A 22,428-nucleotide genomic window follows, 5' to 3' on the forward strand; every position below is an offset into this window, starting at 1 on the left:
CAGCAAAAGGCCCCAGGTGACTTGGTTGGACCAACATGGGCCCTGTGTCCATTCTTGAACTAATCACTATAGATGAGGGGTGGCATAGACCCAGGACAGATACCACCGCTGGAGCCAGAGTGCAGGCTCGGTCGTACTGGAACCGTTTGTGTTGAAAATGGCCTGGTTTCCCATCAAGAAATTGGGTGTGCTTTTGAACAGAAGAAGGGGGAATGTGTGCTCAACAGGCAAAACCAACAGGTACTCTCCTTTTAAATTCTCAACCGCCACCCCTCACATACACACACACACGCACACACGCGCGCACACACACACATGCTCCACTGTTTGTATAAACACTGACACATCCCAATTTACCAGTGAAAATGAAAATTTTGAAAAAACCAAACTTTTTCTCCAGAAACTGACTATAGTCAGTTACTATAGATTACTATAGTCACTTACTAAAGTCAGTTTCAGGCAGTGGCATTGTTTTGCTAAGTCAATAATGGTTTGTCAACTTGCTAGAGTAGTAAAGAGCAATTTTTTAAAAATAAAGGGAGTGGGGAGCCACTGTCCTTCTGCCATCTGTGCCCACCCACATCCAGCCCAGTCTGGCCCCAGCTGGCCAGCACTCCTTGCAAGCTGGCCTCCAGGATAGAGGGAGACCAAGGTTCCCTATGGCTCTCGCGAGTGTGCAGGTTTATTTTGTCCTTCCCTGGTGGCCCTGATTGGCAGAGCAGATCAAGCAGAGCAGGAGATTAATCCTTTAATCTCTTTCACTGTGGCTTTGAGGGTGGGCACTGAGATGGATGCTCTGAGATCTGGCCCAGCAATTTTATCCTGTTTTCACAGCCACGGTCCTAAGCCATCAGAGAGCCCACCCTTTTCTCCAGGGCCCCCTCATCTTTTCTAACTCTCAGCTCTTTTAAGACAAATTGTGAAACATAAGCCCTCCCACCCTCCATCCTCACCTCCCTCCCCATCTCCCTGCTTAATTTTGGTTCCTTCACACGCTGGCCCCGACATCATAGAAAAGAGGTGGATGGAAAGGTCTTACAGAACCTTCCTCACTGAGATCCTGCCAGGAAGGAAACATGGGGAGATATGGTGGGAAGAGGGAGTGTAGAATAAGGGAGAAGACATACCAACACTCATTTTAGAACAGGACAGCCGATATCTGGACTTCCGCCAGCACCACTGTTACGACTGAGTTTTGTTTCGTTTTGGTTTTAGCTGATCTCCTCTGACAAAGCCCCAGTTAGTTTTTGTCCAACTAGATTTGAATGGCGTATCAGACACCATTCTTCGGTTGCTAGCAAAAGAAACTGACTGTGGCTGAATTAGGCCCTAATAATAACAACAACTGTTGTTTTATTATTAAAGGAAACAACCAACCTAAAGAAAAGATGGAAACCAGGACAGCTTAGCCTCAGGAAGCTGGGTAGCAGGATTTAATGCACACACCATCACTGGTATGAATCTACTCCAACCCCATTCCATTCTTACGCCTCCCCGCTCTGAATCTGAGCCCCAGAAGGGGAAGTCTGATCGCCAGTCACAGGACCTTGTCCTTCCTTTGCAAGGTCCTGTGATTGACAGTCTCACTAAAACTGTGTGCAGTGACAAAGGTGTTTTCGGACTGAGGTGCTGTCATCAGAAGGGGACGGACGGTTGGCAGGCAGAAACTGCAGGTGTTCTCTGCACAGGGTGACAAACGTCCATTTGTCTTTATGACTGACCTTATTTTAATCTAAGAAAAGTAGATGTCAGGTCACACCTGGCTATTTTTCTAAAATAAAGCTACAGGGCTTCCCTGGTGGCGCAGTGGTTGAGAGTCTGCCTGCCGATGCAGGGGACACGGGTTCGTGCCGCGGTCCGGGAAGATCCCACGTGCCGCGGAGTGGCTGGGCCTGTGAGCCATGGCCGCTGAGCCTGCACGTCCAGAGCCTGTGCTCTGCAACGGGAGAGGCCACAACAGTGAGAGGCCCGCGTACCGCCGAATAAAATAAAATAATAAAAATAAATTAAAAAATAAAATAAAGCTACACATTTTCCAATAAGCAAAACCACTCTGATTCCTCAGTGGCCTTGAAACAGATATATCCCTAGGAAAAGAGTAAGTAGCCATTCTAAAGGCATTCATTCTTGTGGAAAAAGCCAGGCAAGGAAGGGGGGGGCAGAGGGCCAAGTGGTTAGGAGGATGAGGTGAGTGTCCAAGAGACGTGGAGTTGAGCTCCATTTCTGCTGCACACGGGCTGTGAGACCTCAGCCACGTCTGAGCCTCAGCTTCTTCATCTGTAGTAGGATCTTGCTTGCATAATTGTTGTCAAGACTAAACTACACACAAACACACACACACACACACACACAGTCAGACACACAACCTCCCTGTAAATCTAGCAACTGGAAAGTGCTATGCTGAATATATTAAGGTTAGGGGGGAAGAGTGGTGGTGTAGTGCCCACGTGCTGTATAGAAATAAATGAGAGGGACTTCCCTGGTGGCGCAGTGGATAAGACTCTGCACTCCCAATGCAGGGGGCCCAGGTTCAATCCCTGGTCAGGGAACTAGATCCCACATGCATGCTGCAACTAAGAGTTCACATGCCACAACTAAGGAGCCCATGTGCCGCAACTAAGGAGCTTGCTGGCCGCAACTAAGACCCAGTGCAACCAAATAAATAAATAATAAATATTAAGAAAAAAAGAAAAAGAAATGATAGAGGAGAGTTGAAAGTTATGGAATCAATCCACTCCCTAGTTTGGGGCCTGGACATTGGGTGTGGAAGATACAAGGTCAAGGCAGGGCAAAAAGGCATAGAAAGGGGAAAGAAAACTACTTTTGTTCCTAATCTACCATCACGTACCACAGCTCATGGCCCCAGATGTGCTTCCTAAGTTTGCCCAAGATAACCTTACTTTCTGGTGAAGAATAACTTTAAGATCCAAAGATGCTTTTTATTTTAGAAATTAACATGCACCTTGCCTCAGTGAAGGTAAAATTTCTCATTTTTCCATGTAGAAAGGGGTGTTTTAAATGACTGTGAAAGTCAAACATGCCAAATATAAAAATAGACAATGTAGGGAGAAATGTAAATGAAATGGTTAAGAAAAATACCTGTAATCCCATGATCCTAGACAACCACTACTACATTTTGGCATATATCTTTCTAGGTATTTTTTGATGTGTCTATACACATAAAGATAGCTCCTTGATTTCCATGTTAAGATGGAAAGTAACTAAAAAATATTAGTAACCCACTTGTTTCATTTCACAGTTGTTTTCTATCTTCTTTCGACTTCTGCAAAAGTCACACATATGATATACTCTCATCCGTAAACAGTGTTATTACCTGTGATGTTCTCAATCAAGGGTTATGCTCCTATGCCCCAACCCCACTTCACCCCTACCATTGGAAGTCTCTGGTTTAACAGCATATCATGGACATCTTTTGTGGGGTTTTTTTTTTATTGGAGTTTAGTTGATTTACAATGTTGCATTAGTTTCAGGTGTACAGCAAAGTGAATCTGTTATACATATACATATATCCACTCTTTTTTAGTTTCTTTTCCCATATAGGTCATTACAGAGTATTGAGTAGAGTTCCCTGTGCTGTACAGTAGGTCTTTATTAGTTATCTATTTTATATACAGTAGTGTGTATACGTCAATCCCAATCTCCCAATTTATCCCTCCCCCGCCTTACTCCCTGGTAACCATAAGTTCATGGACATCTTTTGATGCTGATGGAAAAAAAGTTACCTTTTTAATGGCTTCATGATACTCTATTTAAAAATAACAGGTAACTTTTATTACATTCTTGTAGTAGAGCACCATGCTCACCAATCGACACTCATTGTCTCACTGAATCTTCACTCCAGTCCTACACGGGAGGGTGATTGTGATTCCCATTTGAAAGATGATAAACTGAGGCCCAGAAAGATGGAGCAATTTGCTCAGCTGACAAAGCTAGCACCTGGTGGAACCAGGATTTGATCCCAGGTCATCTGACACTAAAGCCCACTGCTCCCATTATGTGTGTGCCATTCATTAGTAAAGTTCATTAGTAACCTGGTTGTTGTAGGTTTTTAAAATCTTATTTACTCTAGCATCTAGGTATTTTTCTTATTTATGTTGAAATGATGTGCTTTTGTAGAGCAGGAAAGGATCCATCTTGTGTTCTCAGCCTGTCTGTAAAGAAGCAGGAGCTGGGTCAGCTTTACCCCGTATCGTCTACAATCATCAATTACCGATGTGCTTGTGTGTTTCTAAAACAACCTTGAGGTTGCTTGGCTCTGGCGATGGAGCAAAGGACTGATGGTTGGGGTCGAGTCGCTGAATTGACTGCCCTTCCCCATTCCGTATTTATTTGTTTATCTGCCCTCTCCCATCATGACCTGCCTGTCTGGGAGTTGGCAGAGGGGTGGGGAGGATTATGGATGTGCTGCATAGAGCTGTGCCTGGAGTTGAAGCCTCTCGCAACAGCTACCAAAAAATGAAACAGAAAACAAAACCCAAAGTACCCGATAGAGCTCCCGGTACAAATGAGTTTCAGGGGTCGTTTTAGAGACACGCAAGCACGTTACTGGCCCCACTTCCCTTCTGACAGACTGAGAAGCCAAGACAGATGATGTGCCTGGAAAATTAGTTTTCCGCTACCGCCCTCTCTCCCTGTGGCTGTCTTGCTGCCTTTTGGTACTTGGTTGTCACCTCGATGTTCCGCCTCCTTCTCTATGCTCTTGACATTCCACTCATCTCCTTTCGTTCTGGGGCCTGGCAGTCATATCCTACCTGTGGACAGAGGGAGCCTTCCAGTTTTCAGAGTCCTTTCAGTTTGGTCCTCATCAAAGAAGGCTGGCTGGGTGAACCCCGTGTGATGGCAAAGGAGAGCGTGGTTGATAGAAGTTAAGTGACTTATCTAAAGCCATCTGCTGGTAGTTCAACAAATATTTATTGAGTGGTTACTGTGTACAAAGGAAGGGACTGTGGGAAACAGACAATGTGCTCAGGGTCCAGGGCTCACCCGTTATGGATGCCATCTGGGACCAACGTGCCAATATCCTCATTTCTTACCCCCTGTTGTCAGGTCCCATGGAAAAATGTAGCATCAGTCAATCGTTTTAAGAGACCAGTATATTGTGCTTGTTGGTTTCTCCTTTACCTTCGTTCCCCATCCAGATATAATCTCCATAGGGTCTCTGCTTTGAGATGTCTGCTTTGTTCATATCGTTCATTCACTGATTCTGTCATTCAACATAGCACCAGCTATGTGCCAGGCACTGTCTTAGGCACTTGGAAGAAATAATAGGAAAAAAGCAGCTACAATTCCTGCCTTCCTGGGACTTATAGTCTAGCTAGAGCCTCAGATATTAACTAAATAGTCACAGAGGCAAATGACAAATGGCAGCTGTGGAAGGGCTTTGGAAGAAAGGAATATGATGCTGAGAGCTTATAACGGGGGCCTGCTACAGGTTTGTGGGACACTGATATGGACAAACGGGAGGAGGGTATGGCTTCATCATTGATTGAATGTTTTTAAGTCACCTCTGATAGTCATTAGCGCTGACAACAAAGAACTAACCCCTTTGGATCCCTGCCACCATCATCACTCGCCTATGCTCATAAGGTGTCTCTCAGCTGGCCTCCTGCCTATTCTCTTGTCCCTCTTCAGGTCTGTTTTCCACATTAAAGCCAGAGAATGTGAACTTGATTGTGTCACGTCCCAACTTAAAGCCTTCAATGGCTTCCCAGTGCCCTTCAGATGAAAACTAATGTTCTTAATGGGACCTCTCACGCCCTTGGCCATCTGGCCCCTTCTGCCCATCTTATACTGGTCATTCTCCTACCCCTCACTGCCACAGCCATACTGGCTTCTCCTTATTTTCTCAGATCCTCAGTGTATTTACACATACTGTTCCTTCTTTCACTCTTTTCCTACCCATCTTTCACATTTCACGTCTCCTCCAGGAAGGCTTTCCTAACTGCATGTTGGAATATATTCCTGGCTACAGGCACCCATGAACCTGTGTATTTGCCCTTGGCTAGCACTTGTCCCAGATTGTAATGATGTTTGTATGGGATGATTAGGATGATGTCATGGAGGCACGAGGGCTGGATCAGCATCTGTTTTGCTCCCCACTGTAACCCTGGTAGCTGGCACGTGCCTTCCCCCAGTGAGTGTCCAAAAAATGGGTGAATGGGCTCATGGAGAAGAGTATAAACATTGCAGCTGAAAAGACAAGCTCAAACTTTTATAGTTCAACTCCCTCAGTGTACAGAAAAGAAATTAGAGGATCAGAGAAAGGAAGTAACTTACCCAAGGTCACACAGCAAGTTAGTGGCAGAGCTGGCCTGGGATCATGGTTTACAAGTCTTGTCACAATGTTATACTGCCTCTCCAGAAACTTTCTCTTTTGCTTCACAACTTTGATGTTCTTTGAGATCTAGACCTATAGCTGAGACACAGTGTGTTACATGGAGGAACTACCTGCATTAAGCATTACAGATTTTCGGGTGAATTCTTAGCTCATTAAAGCTCGTAAGGCCTGAGGATTCATTTGAAACTTTTTTTTTCTATAATTGATTTTTGAATGAACTCTAAGGTCTCAACTGAGTACCAGTTCCCAGGCACAGTGGAGCTGGCCATGGCCTCTAGCTTGTGAAGCAAACCCTCAGCCCCCCTTCTCTCTAAATTAGTTCATTCAATTGACAATAAATGGAACCCATCTTTCTAACATCTCTCCTCCCCAAGGAAGGCTTTGTGATGAAGCAGAAGGCAATGAGAGGCCCCTCAAGCAATTGCCTACCAAAGGCATCCCCTGAAATCTGACAGGGGAGTGAACATTTCTTCTGCCTCTGGAAGGCTATTTATGAACCTACTGAAGTGTGACCAGGACACAGCTCAGAAGTGTCAGACGTTTCCTCTTTGTGAATGGGAAGCAGCAGCTTCACTGCCTTGTATGACACCCTAGAACTGTATAGCTTGTATAAGCTCCCGAACGGTGGGCACTGGGGTGAAAACAAACTATTCTTAATGGCTGCTTCATCCCAGGACCCAGGCAGCACCAGCAAAGCAACCAGAGGTTCTCCCACCAGGCAGGTGAGACCCGTAGGAAAGGGAGGAACCAGGGTGAAGTCAAAAGACCGTGCGTTTAGAGTCAGCCAATTTGAGTTACCAAGAGCAAGTCCCTTCCCCTCTCTGGAGTCTTGGTTTTTCCTTCTACAAAATGGATCGAGTCTAATGCCTTGTCATTCACTCTCAAAGCTCCAGGCTCCCCTCTAGAGATGGATGATATTTGGGGGAACAAGAAAGGCACAGTCCTTGCCCACGTGGAGTTTACATCTGGGGAGGGGAGACAGACATTAAATACATATTTACCTAATCCTTGTTCAATTTTAATTGTGATGAGTGTCACTGAGAGGCTAAAATGAGATGTAAATAGTGGACTATGTACTATGTAAAGTGCTATGTACCAGACATCATGCCAGATACTTTACATATAAAAGTAATAACAACCACAACAACTTATATGGCATTAATATGAGCCACTTTTTTTTTTTTCTTCTTCTTTTTTTTTTTTTTTTTGTGGTAGGCGGGCCTCTCACTGTCGTGGCCTCTCCCGTTGCGGAGCACAGGCTCCGGATGCGTAGGCTCAGCGGCCATGGCTCACGGGCCCAGCCGCTCCGCAGTATGTGGGATCTTCCCAGACCGGGGCATGAACCCGTGCCCCCTGCATCGGCAGGCGGACTCCCAACCACTGCGCCACCAGGGAAGCCCCAATATGAGCCACTTTTTAATCATCATATATTGACTCATTTAATCCTCACTTAAAAATACTTGTGCTGTAGAAACTACTGTCATCCCCATTTTATAGATGAGAAAACTGAGGTACAAAGAGGTTGATTTGCCAAAAGAAATACGGCCACTAAGTGGCACAGAAAGGCCCCAGGCTGTGTGAGCAATTGAGTCTCTCCACTATATGCTGCCTCTCAGGATATGACTGTCTCATTTCATCCTTTCCACAACCTAGTAAATACCATTGTTATTCCCATTTTCCAGATTTGGACACAAAGGCAAAACATGTAAAGGCCCTCTCTCAGTTCCCACAGCTAGGAGGTAGCGGGGCAGGATGCGATTCACACTGGTGCCTCCCAGGAGGCTCGTGAGGGGGTCCGCCCAGGCCCAGCCTCCAGCCTCCAGCCTCACAGGGAATGTGTTACTGCCGGGCGGCTTCCTGATGTCTGTCCTGCCCTGCTCTTGCTCAGGTGTTCCTGAAGAGTGACCGCGTGGCCCGCATGGTGCAGAGTGGAGGCTGCTCCGCCAACGACTCGCGGGAGGTCTTCAAGAAGCACATCGAGAAGAGGGTGCGCAGCCTGCCCGAAATTGATGGCCTCAGCAAGGAGACCGTGCTGAGCTCCTGGATGGCCAAGTTTGATGCCATTTACCGCGGGGAAGAGGACCCCAGGAAGCAGCAGGCCCGGATGACAGCCAGCGCAGCTTCCGAGCTTATTCTGAGCAAAGAGCAACTCTACGAGATGTTCCAGAACATTCTTGGGATCAAGAAGTTCGAACACCAGCTCTTGTACAATGCCTGCCAGGTAAGGTGTCTGTCACCTGGGCCCAGAGCTGTGAGTAAAGCAGGGCCACATGATGATTTCTGTGTGCCCTAGGCATCACTGCCTTCATGTGCATTTCTTGATTAAAAAAAAATTTTTTTTATTACGTCTTATAGCTGCATTGGTAAAAGCTGAATATAATCCAAGCTAGAATATATTCAGGTTTTTCTTCTGATTTTTAAAAGAAATTTAAATGTTTTCTGAGCTCCTAAAAATCTCATGAACCCTGGGTATTATGTGTATTGTGTCTAAGGGGTCAATTGGCCCATGTGTGGTAAGTGCCAAAAGATCAAAATGATGGTGTTTTTTTGTTTGTTTTTTTTTAAAGATTATGTGCCTTTAAAATAGGTGGTATTTACCAGTTGAAGGGCTTGTACTTCCTCAGCTGGGGAGACAGCTGGACTTAGCACCTGGTCATCAAGTGAAATTATTTAAAACAGAAAGCTTCCAGAACACCTGAGTTTGTCATACCCATATGTTAGTCACATCTGAATTTCTGAGATGGCTAGCTGAGGCTCCACTTGGGCCCACCCCAAAAATGAGCTTACATTTTCTCTGGATCACAGTTTGGGGGAGTGAAGTACCCTAGATCTTCATTGCCTGCGACCGTTTCCCCGTTACATTTCTTTATTCACCCACTATTTATTATATGCCTACTTTGCAGTCTTTGCAGATTTTATTGAATGTTGCTTGGGAGCATTTTTAAAAGGCACAGTTGCAGCCCACAGCCCTAGATTCCAGTTCTGCATGCTCAGGGTAGGGCCCAGGAATCTGCATTTTAAACAAGCCCCCCCACTTCCTGGTAATTTTGCTGCCCTTTGCCTTTTAAGAACCATTATAAAAATTAAGCTGTGCCCTGGTTTCCCTGCACCAACTCTGCCCCTAAAGTTGGTAAAGTGAAGACACTGTAGTATATTGGCTAAGAGTTGTTCCTTGCTCAGAATCCAGCAGACCTAGGTAAATCTTAATATGGCCCCTCACTAGCTTTGGGGCTGTGGGAGTTAGTTAACCTCCTCACATATGAACTTGGGATGCAACTGTTATGAGAATTCATGTGTATAAAGCCCAGAGTAACATGGGGCACTTTATAAATGGTAGCAGTTAAAGTATATTATAGTCTACTGGAAGAGGCAAAAAGTCAACAGACAACATCACAACAGTGCCATAAATGTTTTTTTTTGTTTTTTAATTTTTAATGTTTTAAAATTTATATTGGAGTATAGTTGATTTACAATGTTGTGTTACTTTCTGCTGTACGGCCCAGTGAATCAGTTATACATATACATATACATATATCCACTCTTTTTTAGAATCTTTTCCCGTATAGGTCACTACAGAGTATTGAGTTCCTTGTACTATACAGTGGTCCTGATTAGTTATCTATTTTATATATAGTAGTGGGTATTTGTCAATCCCAGTCTCCCAATTTATCCCCCACCCTTCCCCCTTGGTAGTTTGTTTTCTCTGTCTGTAACTCTATTTCTGTTTTGTAAGTAAGTTCATTTGTATCGTTTTTTTTAAGATTCCACATATAAGTGATATCATATGATATTTGTCTTTCTCTGTCTGACTTATCTTCACTTAGAATGAGAATCTCTAGGTCCATCCATGTTGCTGCAAATGGCATTATTTCGTTCTTTCTTATGGTTGAGTCATATTCCACTGTATTTAAGTAAATGTTTAACATAAGAACTACAGGATTTTGAGGCTTCCTTATTCCTGCCTCCATGGCTACCCCCTAATTCAAGACACCTGCATCTTTTACCTGGATGGCCAGTGTCTACCCAACCGGTAACCCTGCCTCCCTTCTTGCCCCATGATAATGCACCCATCACACACCAACTCAAGTGATCTTTTAAAATTGTAAATTGGATCATGACATTTCTGTGCCTAAAACCTTCCAGGGGCATCCCATCACCCCGAGAATGATATTCCAGCTCGTCACTACGGCTTGAGGAAGAACAGGAATCAGCCCCGATCATACCACTTTCCCTGCATGCTTACTCACTGGCCTTCTTTCTGTTTCCCCAACACATCAGATTGGTTCTGGGCCTTTGCATTTGCTCTTCCCTCAATTTAGAATGCTCTTTTGCCAAGACCTTTGCATGACTGGCACAGCTTAAATGTCAACTTCTCCAAGAGGTTTTCCAAGACCACCCCATCTAAAGTTCCCCCTTGCCACACACCTCATCAAGTCATTCTCTTTCCCATTCCCCTGTCCTATTTTTATCGAAGCCTTTACCACTATTTTCCATTTCTTGTTCATCTGTTTTTATCTGTTTGTTATCTGTCTCACCCTCCCCGCCCATCCTTCACCAAAATGTTGGCCTCATCAGGGTGGCAATTCATCTCTGCCTTATTTGCTAATATTTCCAATGCGTGAAATATTTACTGGCACAAAGTAGGTGTCCAGTAAATGCCTATTGAATTAATAGATGGATGATGGCAGTTTGTTTTACCTGGTTAGTAGGGTCTTATCAACCATTGTAGCTGACCCAGAAATTTCTGGATGTTTTACTAAATAGGTATCTGTTTAGCATTTCATAATGTAATATATACATTACATTCAAAGGAATTCCTGACACCCTACTTTCTTCTCAGCCCACTTCAATTCAGAGCACTTATTGCCTACCTGAAGGTAGAGAGTTTCTGTGATGGGCCAAGAAGTATTTTGAAATTCTCAAATAAGTCTCAATATGAAATTAAATTTAATTATTATTTTTAATTAAAATGGTACTGCATCCCATGTGGCACTTGTAGAATAGGGTAAACAAGTGGCATTACCATCCATCACCACCATCTTCTCTACCATAAGAAGATGGGTTGTCATAGCTTCAAAAAGATTGACAATCACCCACCTGGGTGATAAGTAATACTCAAAATTAAAGAGTTAGTCAAGTGTTCCTAAACTTGCTAGGCATAAAGTGATTCTAGGAATTCATTTTTCTTCTTATTGCAGCAGCTAGCTTATCATGCAAATATTCTGTTCTTGCTCAGACATCAGCGTCAGTGGAAAGAGTCTATGCCTATGCCATTCTTACCGTGATGGCTTTGAACTTGTTGAATAGGGTTAAGAGGCAGCACCTTATTTTGCTCTTTTCTCATAAAAAATGAATTAATTCGACACATATTTTCAACATCTGTTCTATGAGTTAGAAAAAATATAATAATATAAAAGAATCATGTCCTCTCTCCCCAAAATAATGATTGTCCCCTTAGTTAAAAGAGAATTATAAGAAATATAAAGGGAAGTACTTCTTAGGACAGGAATACTTAAAGCATTTCTTATTATATTTTATACTCACACCTACATCTAATTATTGCTTCACTGGTTCAACTCAGTAGAAATTAGGACAAGTAGCATATGAAGAAGAATATAACCCATAAATTAATTCTAAATACATGATTATTTTTAACTTTCATGTCTTTAGTCATCTGAGTTATACAATTGTATTGACAAATACCAGAAATATGTTAAAAGAAATATAACATTGGTAATGATAATACATTACAAATGTTATAGAATTGGGTATTCTCATAACTTACTGGTGGAATAATTTATTATGGTAAATTTTCTGTAGAATAATCTGTTAATTTGCAGCAAAACCCCTTTATAATGGGCAAACCATTTAACCTGGCAGCTCTCCCTCTAGGAATTTGTTATAAGGAGATACTTAGAGATGTGTACAAGAGTATTAAGTCCAAAGATGTTCATTGCAGCATTTTGTATGACAGTGAAAAAATGGAAGCAACTTTAATTCCCAGCAGTAGGAGATTAATTACCTAGATTTTGATTTAACTGTATGAGAGAATACTCTTCAGCCAGTAAAATAGCAGAAGAAGAAAGCTTACCACATGGGGAAATGTTCATGACATATTTCTAAGTGGAAAATCAGGCTATGAACCAGAGTGTGAAGACATAATCCCACTTTTATGGAAAAAGTAGTGGATGGGTAAAAAATAACATCTTCACTATGCTTATCTTTATGGATAGCATTATGGTTGATTTTCATGGTTTTCATTTGTGCTTTTTGGCGTTTCCAAATTTTCTGCCTTAAGCACATAGATATTTTGTAAATAGAAACAAATAGCAAAAGTCTCAACAAAGAAACTATCAAAACAATGGGATAGGGCTTCCCTGGTGGCGCAGTGGTTGAGAGTCCGCCTGCCAATGCAGGGAACACGGGTTCGTGCACCGATCTGGGAGGATCCCACATGCCGCAGAGCGGCTGGGCCCGTGAGCCATGGCTGCTGAGCCTGCGCGTCCGGAGCCTGTGCTCCACTACGGGAGAGGCCACAACAGTGAGAAGCCCGCTTACCGCAAAACAACGAACAAAAAAACCACAATGGGATAAGAAGAAAATTATCTTCAGCATTGTATTCTAGACTTCAGCCATTAGTATACCACCTTGATGATTTTTGCCATTTCCAAGTACTATCTGTGTGATTATTTATTTAATATTCCTAATTAAGCCAACTCCTAACTCACTTTTTAAGCCTATCTTTATTCTTAGAAGTAATATACGTGAAATCACAGCTTTGGTGTACTAGATCTTTTTAAACAATAGGCATTAAAGTGCAACATAACCATTAAAATAGAAACTCTTCGTTAGTCTGCCTCTTACTTCATCTCATGCCACCAGTGATACAGGAGACATGGCTATGGTGACCAGGGCCTTGAAATACTGACATCGGTGGGATAGATCCCTCTCACGCCATCCCTGAAAACAGTCCCAGACTGACGAGAACAGACTTCACCTGAAGTCTGTACTTCTCACACCCTGCAATCAGGTTTCAGAAATCATAGATTTACTTACTCGCTTTCTCAGAGATTACACTCAGCTCTGCCGAATTCGACCCACTTGTAGGGGCAAAGATACAGAACTGAAAATCGTATGCCTTATGTTCACACCCTGCTTGTATTGGTTTTTGTTTTGTTTTATATTTTCTGGTCCTTCTCCTTACAAGACAGAGCAGTTCATAGGTGCTTCCAAATCCAGAAATACGCATGGTTCCTTGTATGCATATTGCATTTTAGGGGAAAGTGTAATCTGATTTCTGGTGCAGCTTTCTGATGGTTCCTATGATCTCTCTATGAGGTGCTGCTGGGAACTGCAGTTATTATCTCAAATGAGAAATGATGTTTAACAAAGAGTGATTCTATCACTTAGCATATCAGCTGTCTGTTATAACATGAACCGTGTCTATCAATCCATTTTTTAAAAAGGAAGCTTAATAAATGTCTCCATATTTACTCATAGAATTTTTTTTTTTTTTTTTTTTTTTTTGCGGTACGTGGGCCTCTCACTGTTGTGGCCTCTCCCATTGCGGAGCACAGGCTCCGGACGCACAGGCTCAGCGGCCATGGCTCATGGGCCCAGCCGCTCCACGGCATGCGGGATCTTCCCGGACCTGGGCACGAACCCGTGTCCCCTGCATCGGCAGGCAGACTCTCAACCACTGCGCCACCAGGGAAGCCCCTACTCATAGAATTTTTAAAAGTAGATGTGTTTGTTTGAGATTGCATGGGTCTGTCTCTTAGAAGAGTTTGCTCATACTCAACATAATCATTGTAAAATCATTGGAAACCCTTATTATGAAATCAGTGTTGTTTTTATTTTCCTAAACTCTTGAGAGGAAGCAGCCAGTTATGTAGCTATTTGAGCATTTGAGTTGAATTCTAAACCTAACTCAAAAAATGTAGGATAACCTCTTTGAGAATGGGTGTTATCATCTGAGAAATGAGACTAATATAGACCTGCTTTCCATTTTCATAAAATGCAAAGATGATGATGATGTATTTTAAAAGTTTAAAGAATGCAAAGCACTGTTTTTCCTCATTCCTTTAGTAGCCTCCACATCTGGAGTTGACTTAATGACCAGTTAGGTGTACCAGATGTCTGCAACTTCCTACCCCCCTCTTCTTAATTTTATGAGTTATCCTTAATTGCTTTGTTCTGAAATGCATGGGCATTTCCCCTTGAAAAACACCTCTGAGATGTTTTCACTTTCATATATTTTAAAATGAAGATAAATCCTTCTTAGGGAAGCAACGCAGCTAATTTTCAAGGGGATATGGATGAGTACAAGCTAAGAAAGTTAGTTGTTTCTTCATGTTTCAGTTCTGCTTTTTGAGAACAGCATTTCTGGTTGTGCCCTTACTGATCTCACCTGTAGCTCCTGGAAACATCAGTAGTATGACCCTAACCTTCTCCTCAGACATCATTTGTGTCTCCTGGGCAGCAGGGATAACATACACACTCTTAACTAATTGAAGATGACAGTATTCTCTTCATTTATCTTCTCTCAATTTCTAGAGATTTTTCACATAATCCAGAAGACTTGACTGGAGGCACATGGAATATAATTTCCCAATCTATAAACATCTTTGCATTTTCAATATTAAATTCCCCACCATTACTGAATTACTAACTTTCTTAACATTTCCTTTACTATCCTCCAATCCGTCCTTGATGTGCCTTTGATGGTGTGGTTATCTTATTACAGGGCTCTCTCTTCCTTGGACTTGATTAACCCTTGGCAGCTTTTCAGTTTATTAGACTGAGGAGAAAACTCAAATTGTCAGCTTTCAGCTGTGACCCAGATTACTGGGTTGTATCTATACCTCATTATAGAGTCTTTCATCTCTATAGAAGTGCATATCTTTTTCCTAATCCAGAAGTTTCCAGAAGATCTGTTGTCTCAGAATTTGCTTCATGGCCAGGCTGTATTTCTTAATCACTTTTCCTGGCCCTCTGGCAGCAATACAGTTCTTTGTACCTAATGGTCTTTCAATAAATATCTATTGAAGAAGTGTTTTAAAATCTGAGTGGGTGGACATGGCAGTCTAGTATTAAACACTTCTATTTAGCAACATACTTTCATTATTCATAAATTCATTCAACAGATGTTTTAAGTACCTGCTGTGCACTAACCACCACGTGTCAGATACTGGGATAAAGCCTACACTTTACTATTTTCTCATAGACAAGCCCATGTTCTACCTCCTGGCTGTCTTCCTCCTTGCTCACCACAAAACAACTCCCAATGACTTTTATAGCTTTTGCCTGCTCAGAGTATTGTATTTGTTTTCATTGTATTGCTCTGTAAAAATTACCACAAACTTAGTGGCTTAAGAGAATACCCAAGTATTATATCACAGTTTTCACAGATCAGAAGTCTAGCATTACTTAGCTGGGTTCTCTGCTCAGGGACTCATAGGGCTGGAATTCAGGATCTGACTGGGCTGTGTTCTCATCTGTAGGCACAACAGGGAAGGATCCATTTCCCCGATCCCTCATCTTGTTGATGCATCTCATATCCTTGCAGCTGTAGGAGTCTTCGAAGCCAGCAACAGAGAGAGAGAGAACATCTCTGGTGCTTCAAGTCTCTGATTTCTAGACCCTCTTTTAAAAGAGGGTCTTACTCACCTGATTAAGTTGGTCCCGTCCCGGATAATCATCCTTTTCTATTAAAGTCAACCGATTAAGGACTTAAATTACATCTGCAAAATCTCTTCACTCTTGTCATATATTATTGATTAGAAGCAACTCATAGAGTCTCCCACACTCAAGGGGAGGTGAATAGGGTGTGACTCACTGGGGATCATCGTAGGGTTTTGGCCACAAGTGCTTTTCCCCCATCCCAGTGTTCTTCTTAGAACTCCTTCCAGTATCAATTTAAATGTAACCTTTTAAGAGAAGCCCTCCCTTATCATTCTGCCTAAAATAGGCTTCTCCTTGTTTTGGGTTTGTTTGTTTATTTTTTTTCTGTAACAGTCCTTGTTTATTACCATCATAAAACTTCACACAGTCTGAAATTACCTTGCATACTATTTGTTCTCTTATTGTCTGTCTCCCCCTCTTGATTATTGCTTTAAGAGCAAGGGCCATGTCTGTTGCATTCACCACTATCAGGCCAATACTTATCACAATCCTAGGCACACAATAGATGTTCAACTAAATACTGACTAAATTAGTAAATGCAGAGGCCAAGGCATTAATGGTCTCCTGAGGCTTAAATGCCCACATTCCACAAAGGTGTGTGTTTGGTCATTTGTTTCTCTTGAGTCAAAGTGCAGCAATGGAGCAGGCATGTCAATCTGAGACCTAAATCAGCCTGCTGATTCTCTTATTTTATAGTGTGGATTTCACCTGAGGTTCACAGTATGTCTCTAGCCATAAACTTTCCCTCTGGTCACAGCCTGTCTCTCGCATCACAAGGCTGGAGGAAGAGGTACAGAAGTTAAATCTTGTCTTTCCAAAGTCACGTGCTGCCTCTAACAGTCATTAGATATTTGATGGACTGCTGGTTTTCAATGGCTTTGCTTGCCAGATGTACTTTAATTTCAGCATTCTTGAGATAAGGAACGAGATCAAGATGTATCCACCACATGAGCATGTTCTACTCTGTTAGCAGGAGCAAAATTAGAGGGAATTAAAGATGTGGAGGGCACAGGGCCAGAGAGCAATATTTAATTTCCCAGAGCAACAATTTTCTGATGACCCCATCATGACTTTTCATCTTACTTCTCTATCCGTTTTTCCTAGAACACATGGCCAGATATTTCTGTCTAACTGTACCTATTATGGAGAGACAGACTGCAATGGAAAGTTGAAATTGAGAGGCAGTGGGAATTGGGTATTTTCTATGCAGGCTTCGAAACTGCTGTAGACATTTTAGAAAGCTCTTCCCTTTGTTGCCAAAATGGAATTATAAATATACTCTTTTATTTGAAGTCCTTTTATAAGCCTTGAACCACAGAATTGTAATCAGAGGTGTACTTTCAGAAAAGGACATACAGAAATAGTATTTTCTACTTTTACCACCGCTCACCCAATGATGGAAGCTATTATAAACCATATAACACAGCTATGCACAGGGAGACATCTGACAAGCCTTCTGACATACTTCACCAACCCAGACCCCTCATGCTCATTATTTGACTTTACCTTCTTCTTCTTCAATGATTCAGACCTACAATTAGCAGAAACTTGGGTAATAGAGGATAGTGCACTGGTTAATTTTTGTTGTTAACCTCTTTTGTTTTAACCCTTTCTGAAAGTATGCATAAAATAGCACAGTTCTCTTTCCTGCCCAGCTTGTGAGTGATTCTTCATGTCTATCATGGTGGACTTTTATTCAGGGGAGGCCTCCCATCTATGTCCTGACCTCCAGTTTGAACAGTAATAATGCCTACCAGATATGAAGCCTTGACCACGTGCCAGGCACTAAGCCTAGTACTTTACATATATTATCATATTTAATCCTCATAATAAGCCTGTAAGCTAGATAATTTTACCCACATTTTAATAAGCAATCTAAAAAAGAGAGAAAGAAGGTAAACAATTTTTCCAAGGTCAAACAGCCAGTCAGCAGCAAAATCAGTATTTGAACTCAAGGTTATATGACTTTAAAATCATCTCTTTCACATAATTGCTGAAAATAGTGGCAATTTTCCATTGACATAGAAGGTTCTGGAGAGTAAGTAGTAAGTTTATTGGTCCTGCCTGTATTCTAGGAAGACAGGTATGTGTGTGTTGTACTCAATCTTTTAGGAGTCTCTTTTTATATAGCCTGTTCTTTTTCTTTTTCAGGTTTTTTTTTTTTTTAACATCTTTATTGGAGTATAATTGCTTTACAATGTTGTATTAGTTTCTGCTGTAAAACAAAGTGAATCAGCTAAACATATACATATATCCCGTATCTCCTCTCCCTTGAGCCTCCCTCCCACCCTCCCTATCCCACCCCCCCATCCCACCCCTCTAGGTGGTCACAAAGAACCAAGCTGATCTCCCTGTGCTATGCGGCTGCTTCCCACTAGCTATCTGTTTTACATTTGGTACTGTATATATGTCAGTGCTACTTTCACACTTCGTCCCAGCTTCCCTTCCCCCCTCCTTGTCCTCAAGTCTGTTCTCTACGTCTGTGTCTTTATTCCTGCCCTGCCACTAGGTTCATCAGTACCATTTTTTTTTTAATTCCATATGTGTGCATTAGCATACGGTATTGGTTTTTCTCTTTCTGACTTACTTCATTCTGTATGACAGACTCTATGTCCATCCACCTCATTACAAATAACTCAATTTCGTTCCTTTTTATGGCTGAGTAGTATTCCGTTGTATATGTGTGCCATCTGTTGATGGACATTTAGGTTGTTTCCATGTCCTGGCTATTGTAAATAGTGCTGCAATGAACATTGTTTTACATCTATCTTTTTGAATTATGGTTTTCTCAGGGTATATGCCCAGTAGTGGGATTGATGGGTCATATGGTAGTTCTATTTTTAGTTTCTTAAGGAACCTCCATACTGTTCTCCATAGTGACTGTATCAATTTACATTCCCACCAACAGTGCAGGAGGGTTCCCTTTTCTCCACACCCTCTCCAGCATTTATTGTTTCTAGATTTTTTGATGATGGCCATTCTGTCTGGTATGAGATGATACCTCATTGTAGTTTTGATTTGCATTTCTCTAATGATTAATGATGTTGAGCATTCTTTCACGTGTTTGTGGGCAGTCTGTATATCTTCTTTGGAGAAATGTCTATTTAGGTCTTCTGCCCATTTTTGGATTGGGTTGTTTGTTTTTTTGATATTGAGCTGCATGAGCTGCTTGTAAATTTTGGAGATTAATCCTTTGTCAGTTGCTTCATTTGCAAATATTTTCTCCCATTCTGAGAGTTGTCTTTTCGTCTTGTTTATGGTTTCCTTTGCTGTGCAAAAGCTTTTAAGTTTCATTAGGTCCCATTTGTTTATTTTTGTTTTTATTTCCATTTCTCTAGGAGGTGGGTCAAAAGGATCTTGCTGTGATTTATGTCATAGAATGTTCTGCCTATGTTTTCCTCTAAGAGTTTTATAGTGTCTGGCCTTAGATTTAGGTCTTTAATCCATTTTGAGTTTATTTTTGTTACGGTGTTAGGGAGTGTTCTACTTTCATTCTTTTACATGTAGCTGTCCAGTTTTCCCAGCACCACTTGTTGAAGAGGCTGTCTGTTCTCCATTGTATATTCGTGCCTCCTTTGTCCAGGATAAGGCAACCATATGTGCATGGGTTGATCTCTGTAGCCTGTTCTTTTCTCCCTAAAATTTGTTGGAGGAAAAGAAAGGTCAGCTGAGGCTCGGTTCTGTGTATTTTCTTTTCTCTTTTTTAAAAATGTTTATTGGAATATAGTTGATTTACAATGTTGTGTTAGTTTCAGGTGTACAGCAAAGTGAAGCAGTTATACATATACATAGATCCATTCTTTTTTAGATTCTTTTCCCATATAGGTCATTACAGAGTATTGAGTAGAGTTCCCTGTGCTATGTAGTAGGTCCTTATTAGTTATCTATTTTATGTATAATAGTGTGTATATGTCAATCCCAATCTCCCAATTTATCCCTCTCCCCTGCTTACCCCCTGGTAACCATAAGTTTGTTTTCTACATCTGTAACTCTGTGTATTATATTTTCTAATTAGGATTTTAGTGGATTTGTCTGACCGATAAAGTTTATGCTTGCTTCACTCATCTAGGTTCTGCTGTGTCAGTACAAGTGTTTTCTGATTTCATTTTTGAAAACATACTTAAAGACCCACAGTGTTCAGCAGATAGTGAAAAACAGGAAGTGCTTGTCTTTCTTGTCTTGTCCTTGCTAGTGCGTGATCGAGCCAATTGGATGACTTGAAAACGACTGCTTTGTGTCTTGCGTCATGAGTGTCTTCCTGTCAGGGCCCAGTGACCCCAGAATTAGAACAAAGTTGTTCTTTGGAGAAAGAACACCCACAGAAGCATGCATGAACATTCATATTACAAAGGTGTTAAATGAAGAATTAAACCAGGGGTTGGTAAATATTTTAGGCTTTGTGGGCTCTGCAGCCTGTGTAGCTGTGTAGCAACTACTTAATTCTGTCATTGTAGCAAAAGCAGCCATGGACAATATGCAAAGGAGTGGGCATGGCTGTCTGTCTTCCAGTAAAACTACTGGCAGCTGGTGGATTTGACTCAAGGGCTGCAGTTTGTCAAACCCTGAGTTAAATAATATATCACATCATAACAGAAAGAATTCTTTACTTTCCACAAAGTGGCCCTATGAATATGAGATGTAGCTTTTCAACCCAAAAGGTTTTAACATAAAACTTAGCCTGGCAATTCTGTGAACAGTGAAAAGTAATGGTGGTTTACAGTGTTGGAACTGAAGACAGTCATTATATAACAGAGAAGTCAAGTGTGTTCTGTCAGATTCTTAATATACTAGACTCATCACAGTCTTTTTTTCTTTTTGATTGGTTCATTTTATAAGAGAAAAGTACATTTTAATAAAGAAAGAAGTCAACGGTGAATTTACCTCACCACTGTATGTCTTGGACAAGTCACTTCCTTAAGCACTAGTGTGCTTCTCTGTAGAATGAAAATAACAACAGAATGCGCTTTACTGCATTTATTGTGATGCCGTGATAAGTTAATGAATAAATCACTTAGCACCATGCTTGGTATACACACATTTTTAAACTATCATTATTTGTTATCATAATTTATTATTACTGCCACTTGAGCCAAGATTTGGTCCATCATTATGGTTGGTCTTTATAGAATTTCACAGCTAAAACTTTCAGCATAGTTATAATTTAACTCTAGTATTGGACAGAAAGTAAACATTGAACAACATGGGTTGAAAAAATAGCACTCTAAAGTTAGAGATTTGGGGTTGCTTTTTCACTCTGCTACTTTGTGTTCATGAACCAGGCACTTAACCTCTCTGAGCCTCACCTTTTGCATAAATAAAATGAGAATAATGATAGTACCCACCTAGTAAGATGGTTGGTGCTACTTATTATTAGCCACCATTAATGAATCTAATTTCTGTGTCTTAGGAAAGTTCCATTCTGTTGAATAATGATGTTTAGGATTGGGCTGGTTCTCTGAAATCAGTTCTTGAAATCAAACAATCAAATCACGTTAAGGAAAAATCCGAAGAAGCATAACACATCGTCCTTGCCTTCAAGAAGTATACAGTGTAGTTAAGGAACAAAACTAATATGCAAGCAAAATCCATCCACAATACAAAGTCATTATGTGACAAAGTAGTCAATTGTAATGTATAGAAGCAGCATGATATGGTAGAGATATGTTTATAGACACATCCGGGTATGAATCAGGCTCAGTTACTTATTATTATCTATTTAACGTTTAGCAATTTCATTAACATCTCTATACAGCAAGGATGTTAATAGCCACCAGGTAGAAATAAGAGCCTGCCATGTGCTAGAGATTCAGTAAACAGTAGCCTGAGTTGGTCACGGTAGTTAACGGCAGTGGTGATATACGCAGTGGAGGTGCTGGCAAAGGGATGTAAGCTTCAACAGCTGCAGGACTTTGGAGATCTCAGATAACAATGGGATTTGATTGGTCAGGAGCCACTTGATAGAGGAGGTACTAGTTGGGTTGGGTTTGAATGGTCAGGATATGGTTTAGGCTGAATGAAGAGAGATTATCTGAGATGTCTATTATCCTTTTTTGTTCAGTGAGAGACCAGAGAAGAGAAGAAATTGTATCATAAAGATAACATGGCTGATTAAATAATTAGACCCAATTCCTCATTCACCTGTATTTAGAATGAAACATCCTGCCATTCTTTATGGGTTTAAGTAAATTTATACACCTCTTAACTTTGGGCCCAGCCATCACATTTGCTTTGTCAATAGGCTGTCATCAGAGTTGAAAAGCAGAGGATTTGAAATATGTGGTTTTGCTGCCATTGCATTTTGGTCACCTCCCAAGAGAAGAGTATGCCTCAGGTTCACTCCTGAACACACCTTCAGCCTGGGCTTTAGAATCGGGTTGGCCAAAAGG

At 41.5% G+C, this 22,428-nt stretch overlaps 1 protein-coding gene across 18 annotated transcripts in view; it reads left to right on the forward strand.

The window, feature by feature from the left end:
- Positions 1-22,428, forward strand: part of CADPS (calcium dependent secretion activator) — a gene marked incomplete at both ends in the record, with an annotated part of 485,811 nt that overhangs the window by 115,487 nt on the left and 347,896 nt on the right. For all 18 annotated transcript variants that reach the window (XM_079713702.1, XM_079713696.1, XM_079713695.1 and 15 more), the window contains one exon: positions 8,247-8,579. In XM_079713702.1, the coding sequence (XP_079569828.1) occupies positions 8,247-8,579 (333 nt within the window). The remainder of the gene's footprint in view (positions 1-8,246; positions 8,580-22,428) is intronic.

Source organism: Hyperoodon ampullatus, assembly GCF_949752795.1.
Source record: "Hyperoodon ampullatus genome assembly, chromosome: 10".
In the NCBI taxonomy this organism is placed as follows: domain Eukaryota; kingdom Metazoa; phylum Chordata; class Mammalia; order Artiodactyla; family Ziphiidae; genus Hyperoodon; species Hyperoodon ampullatus.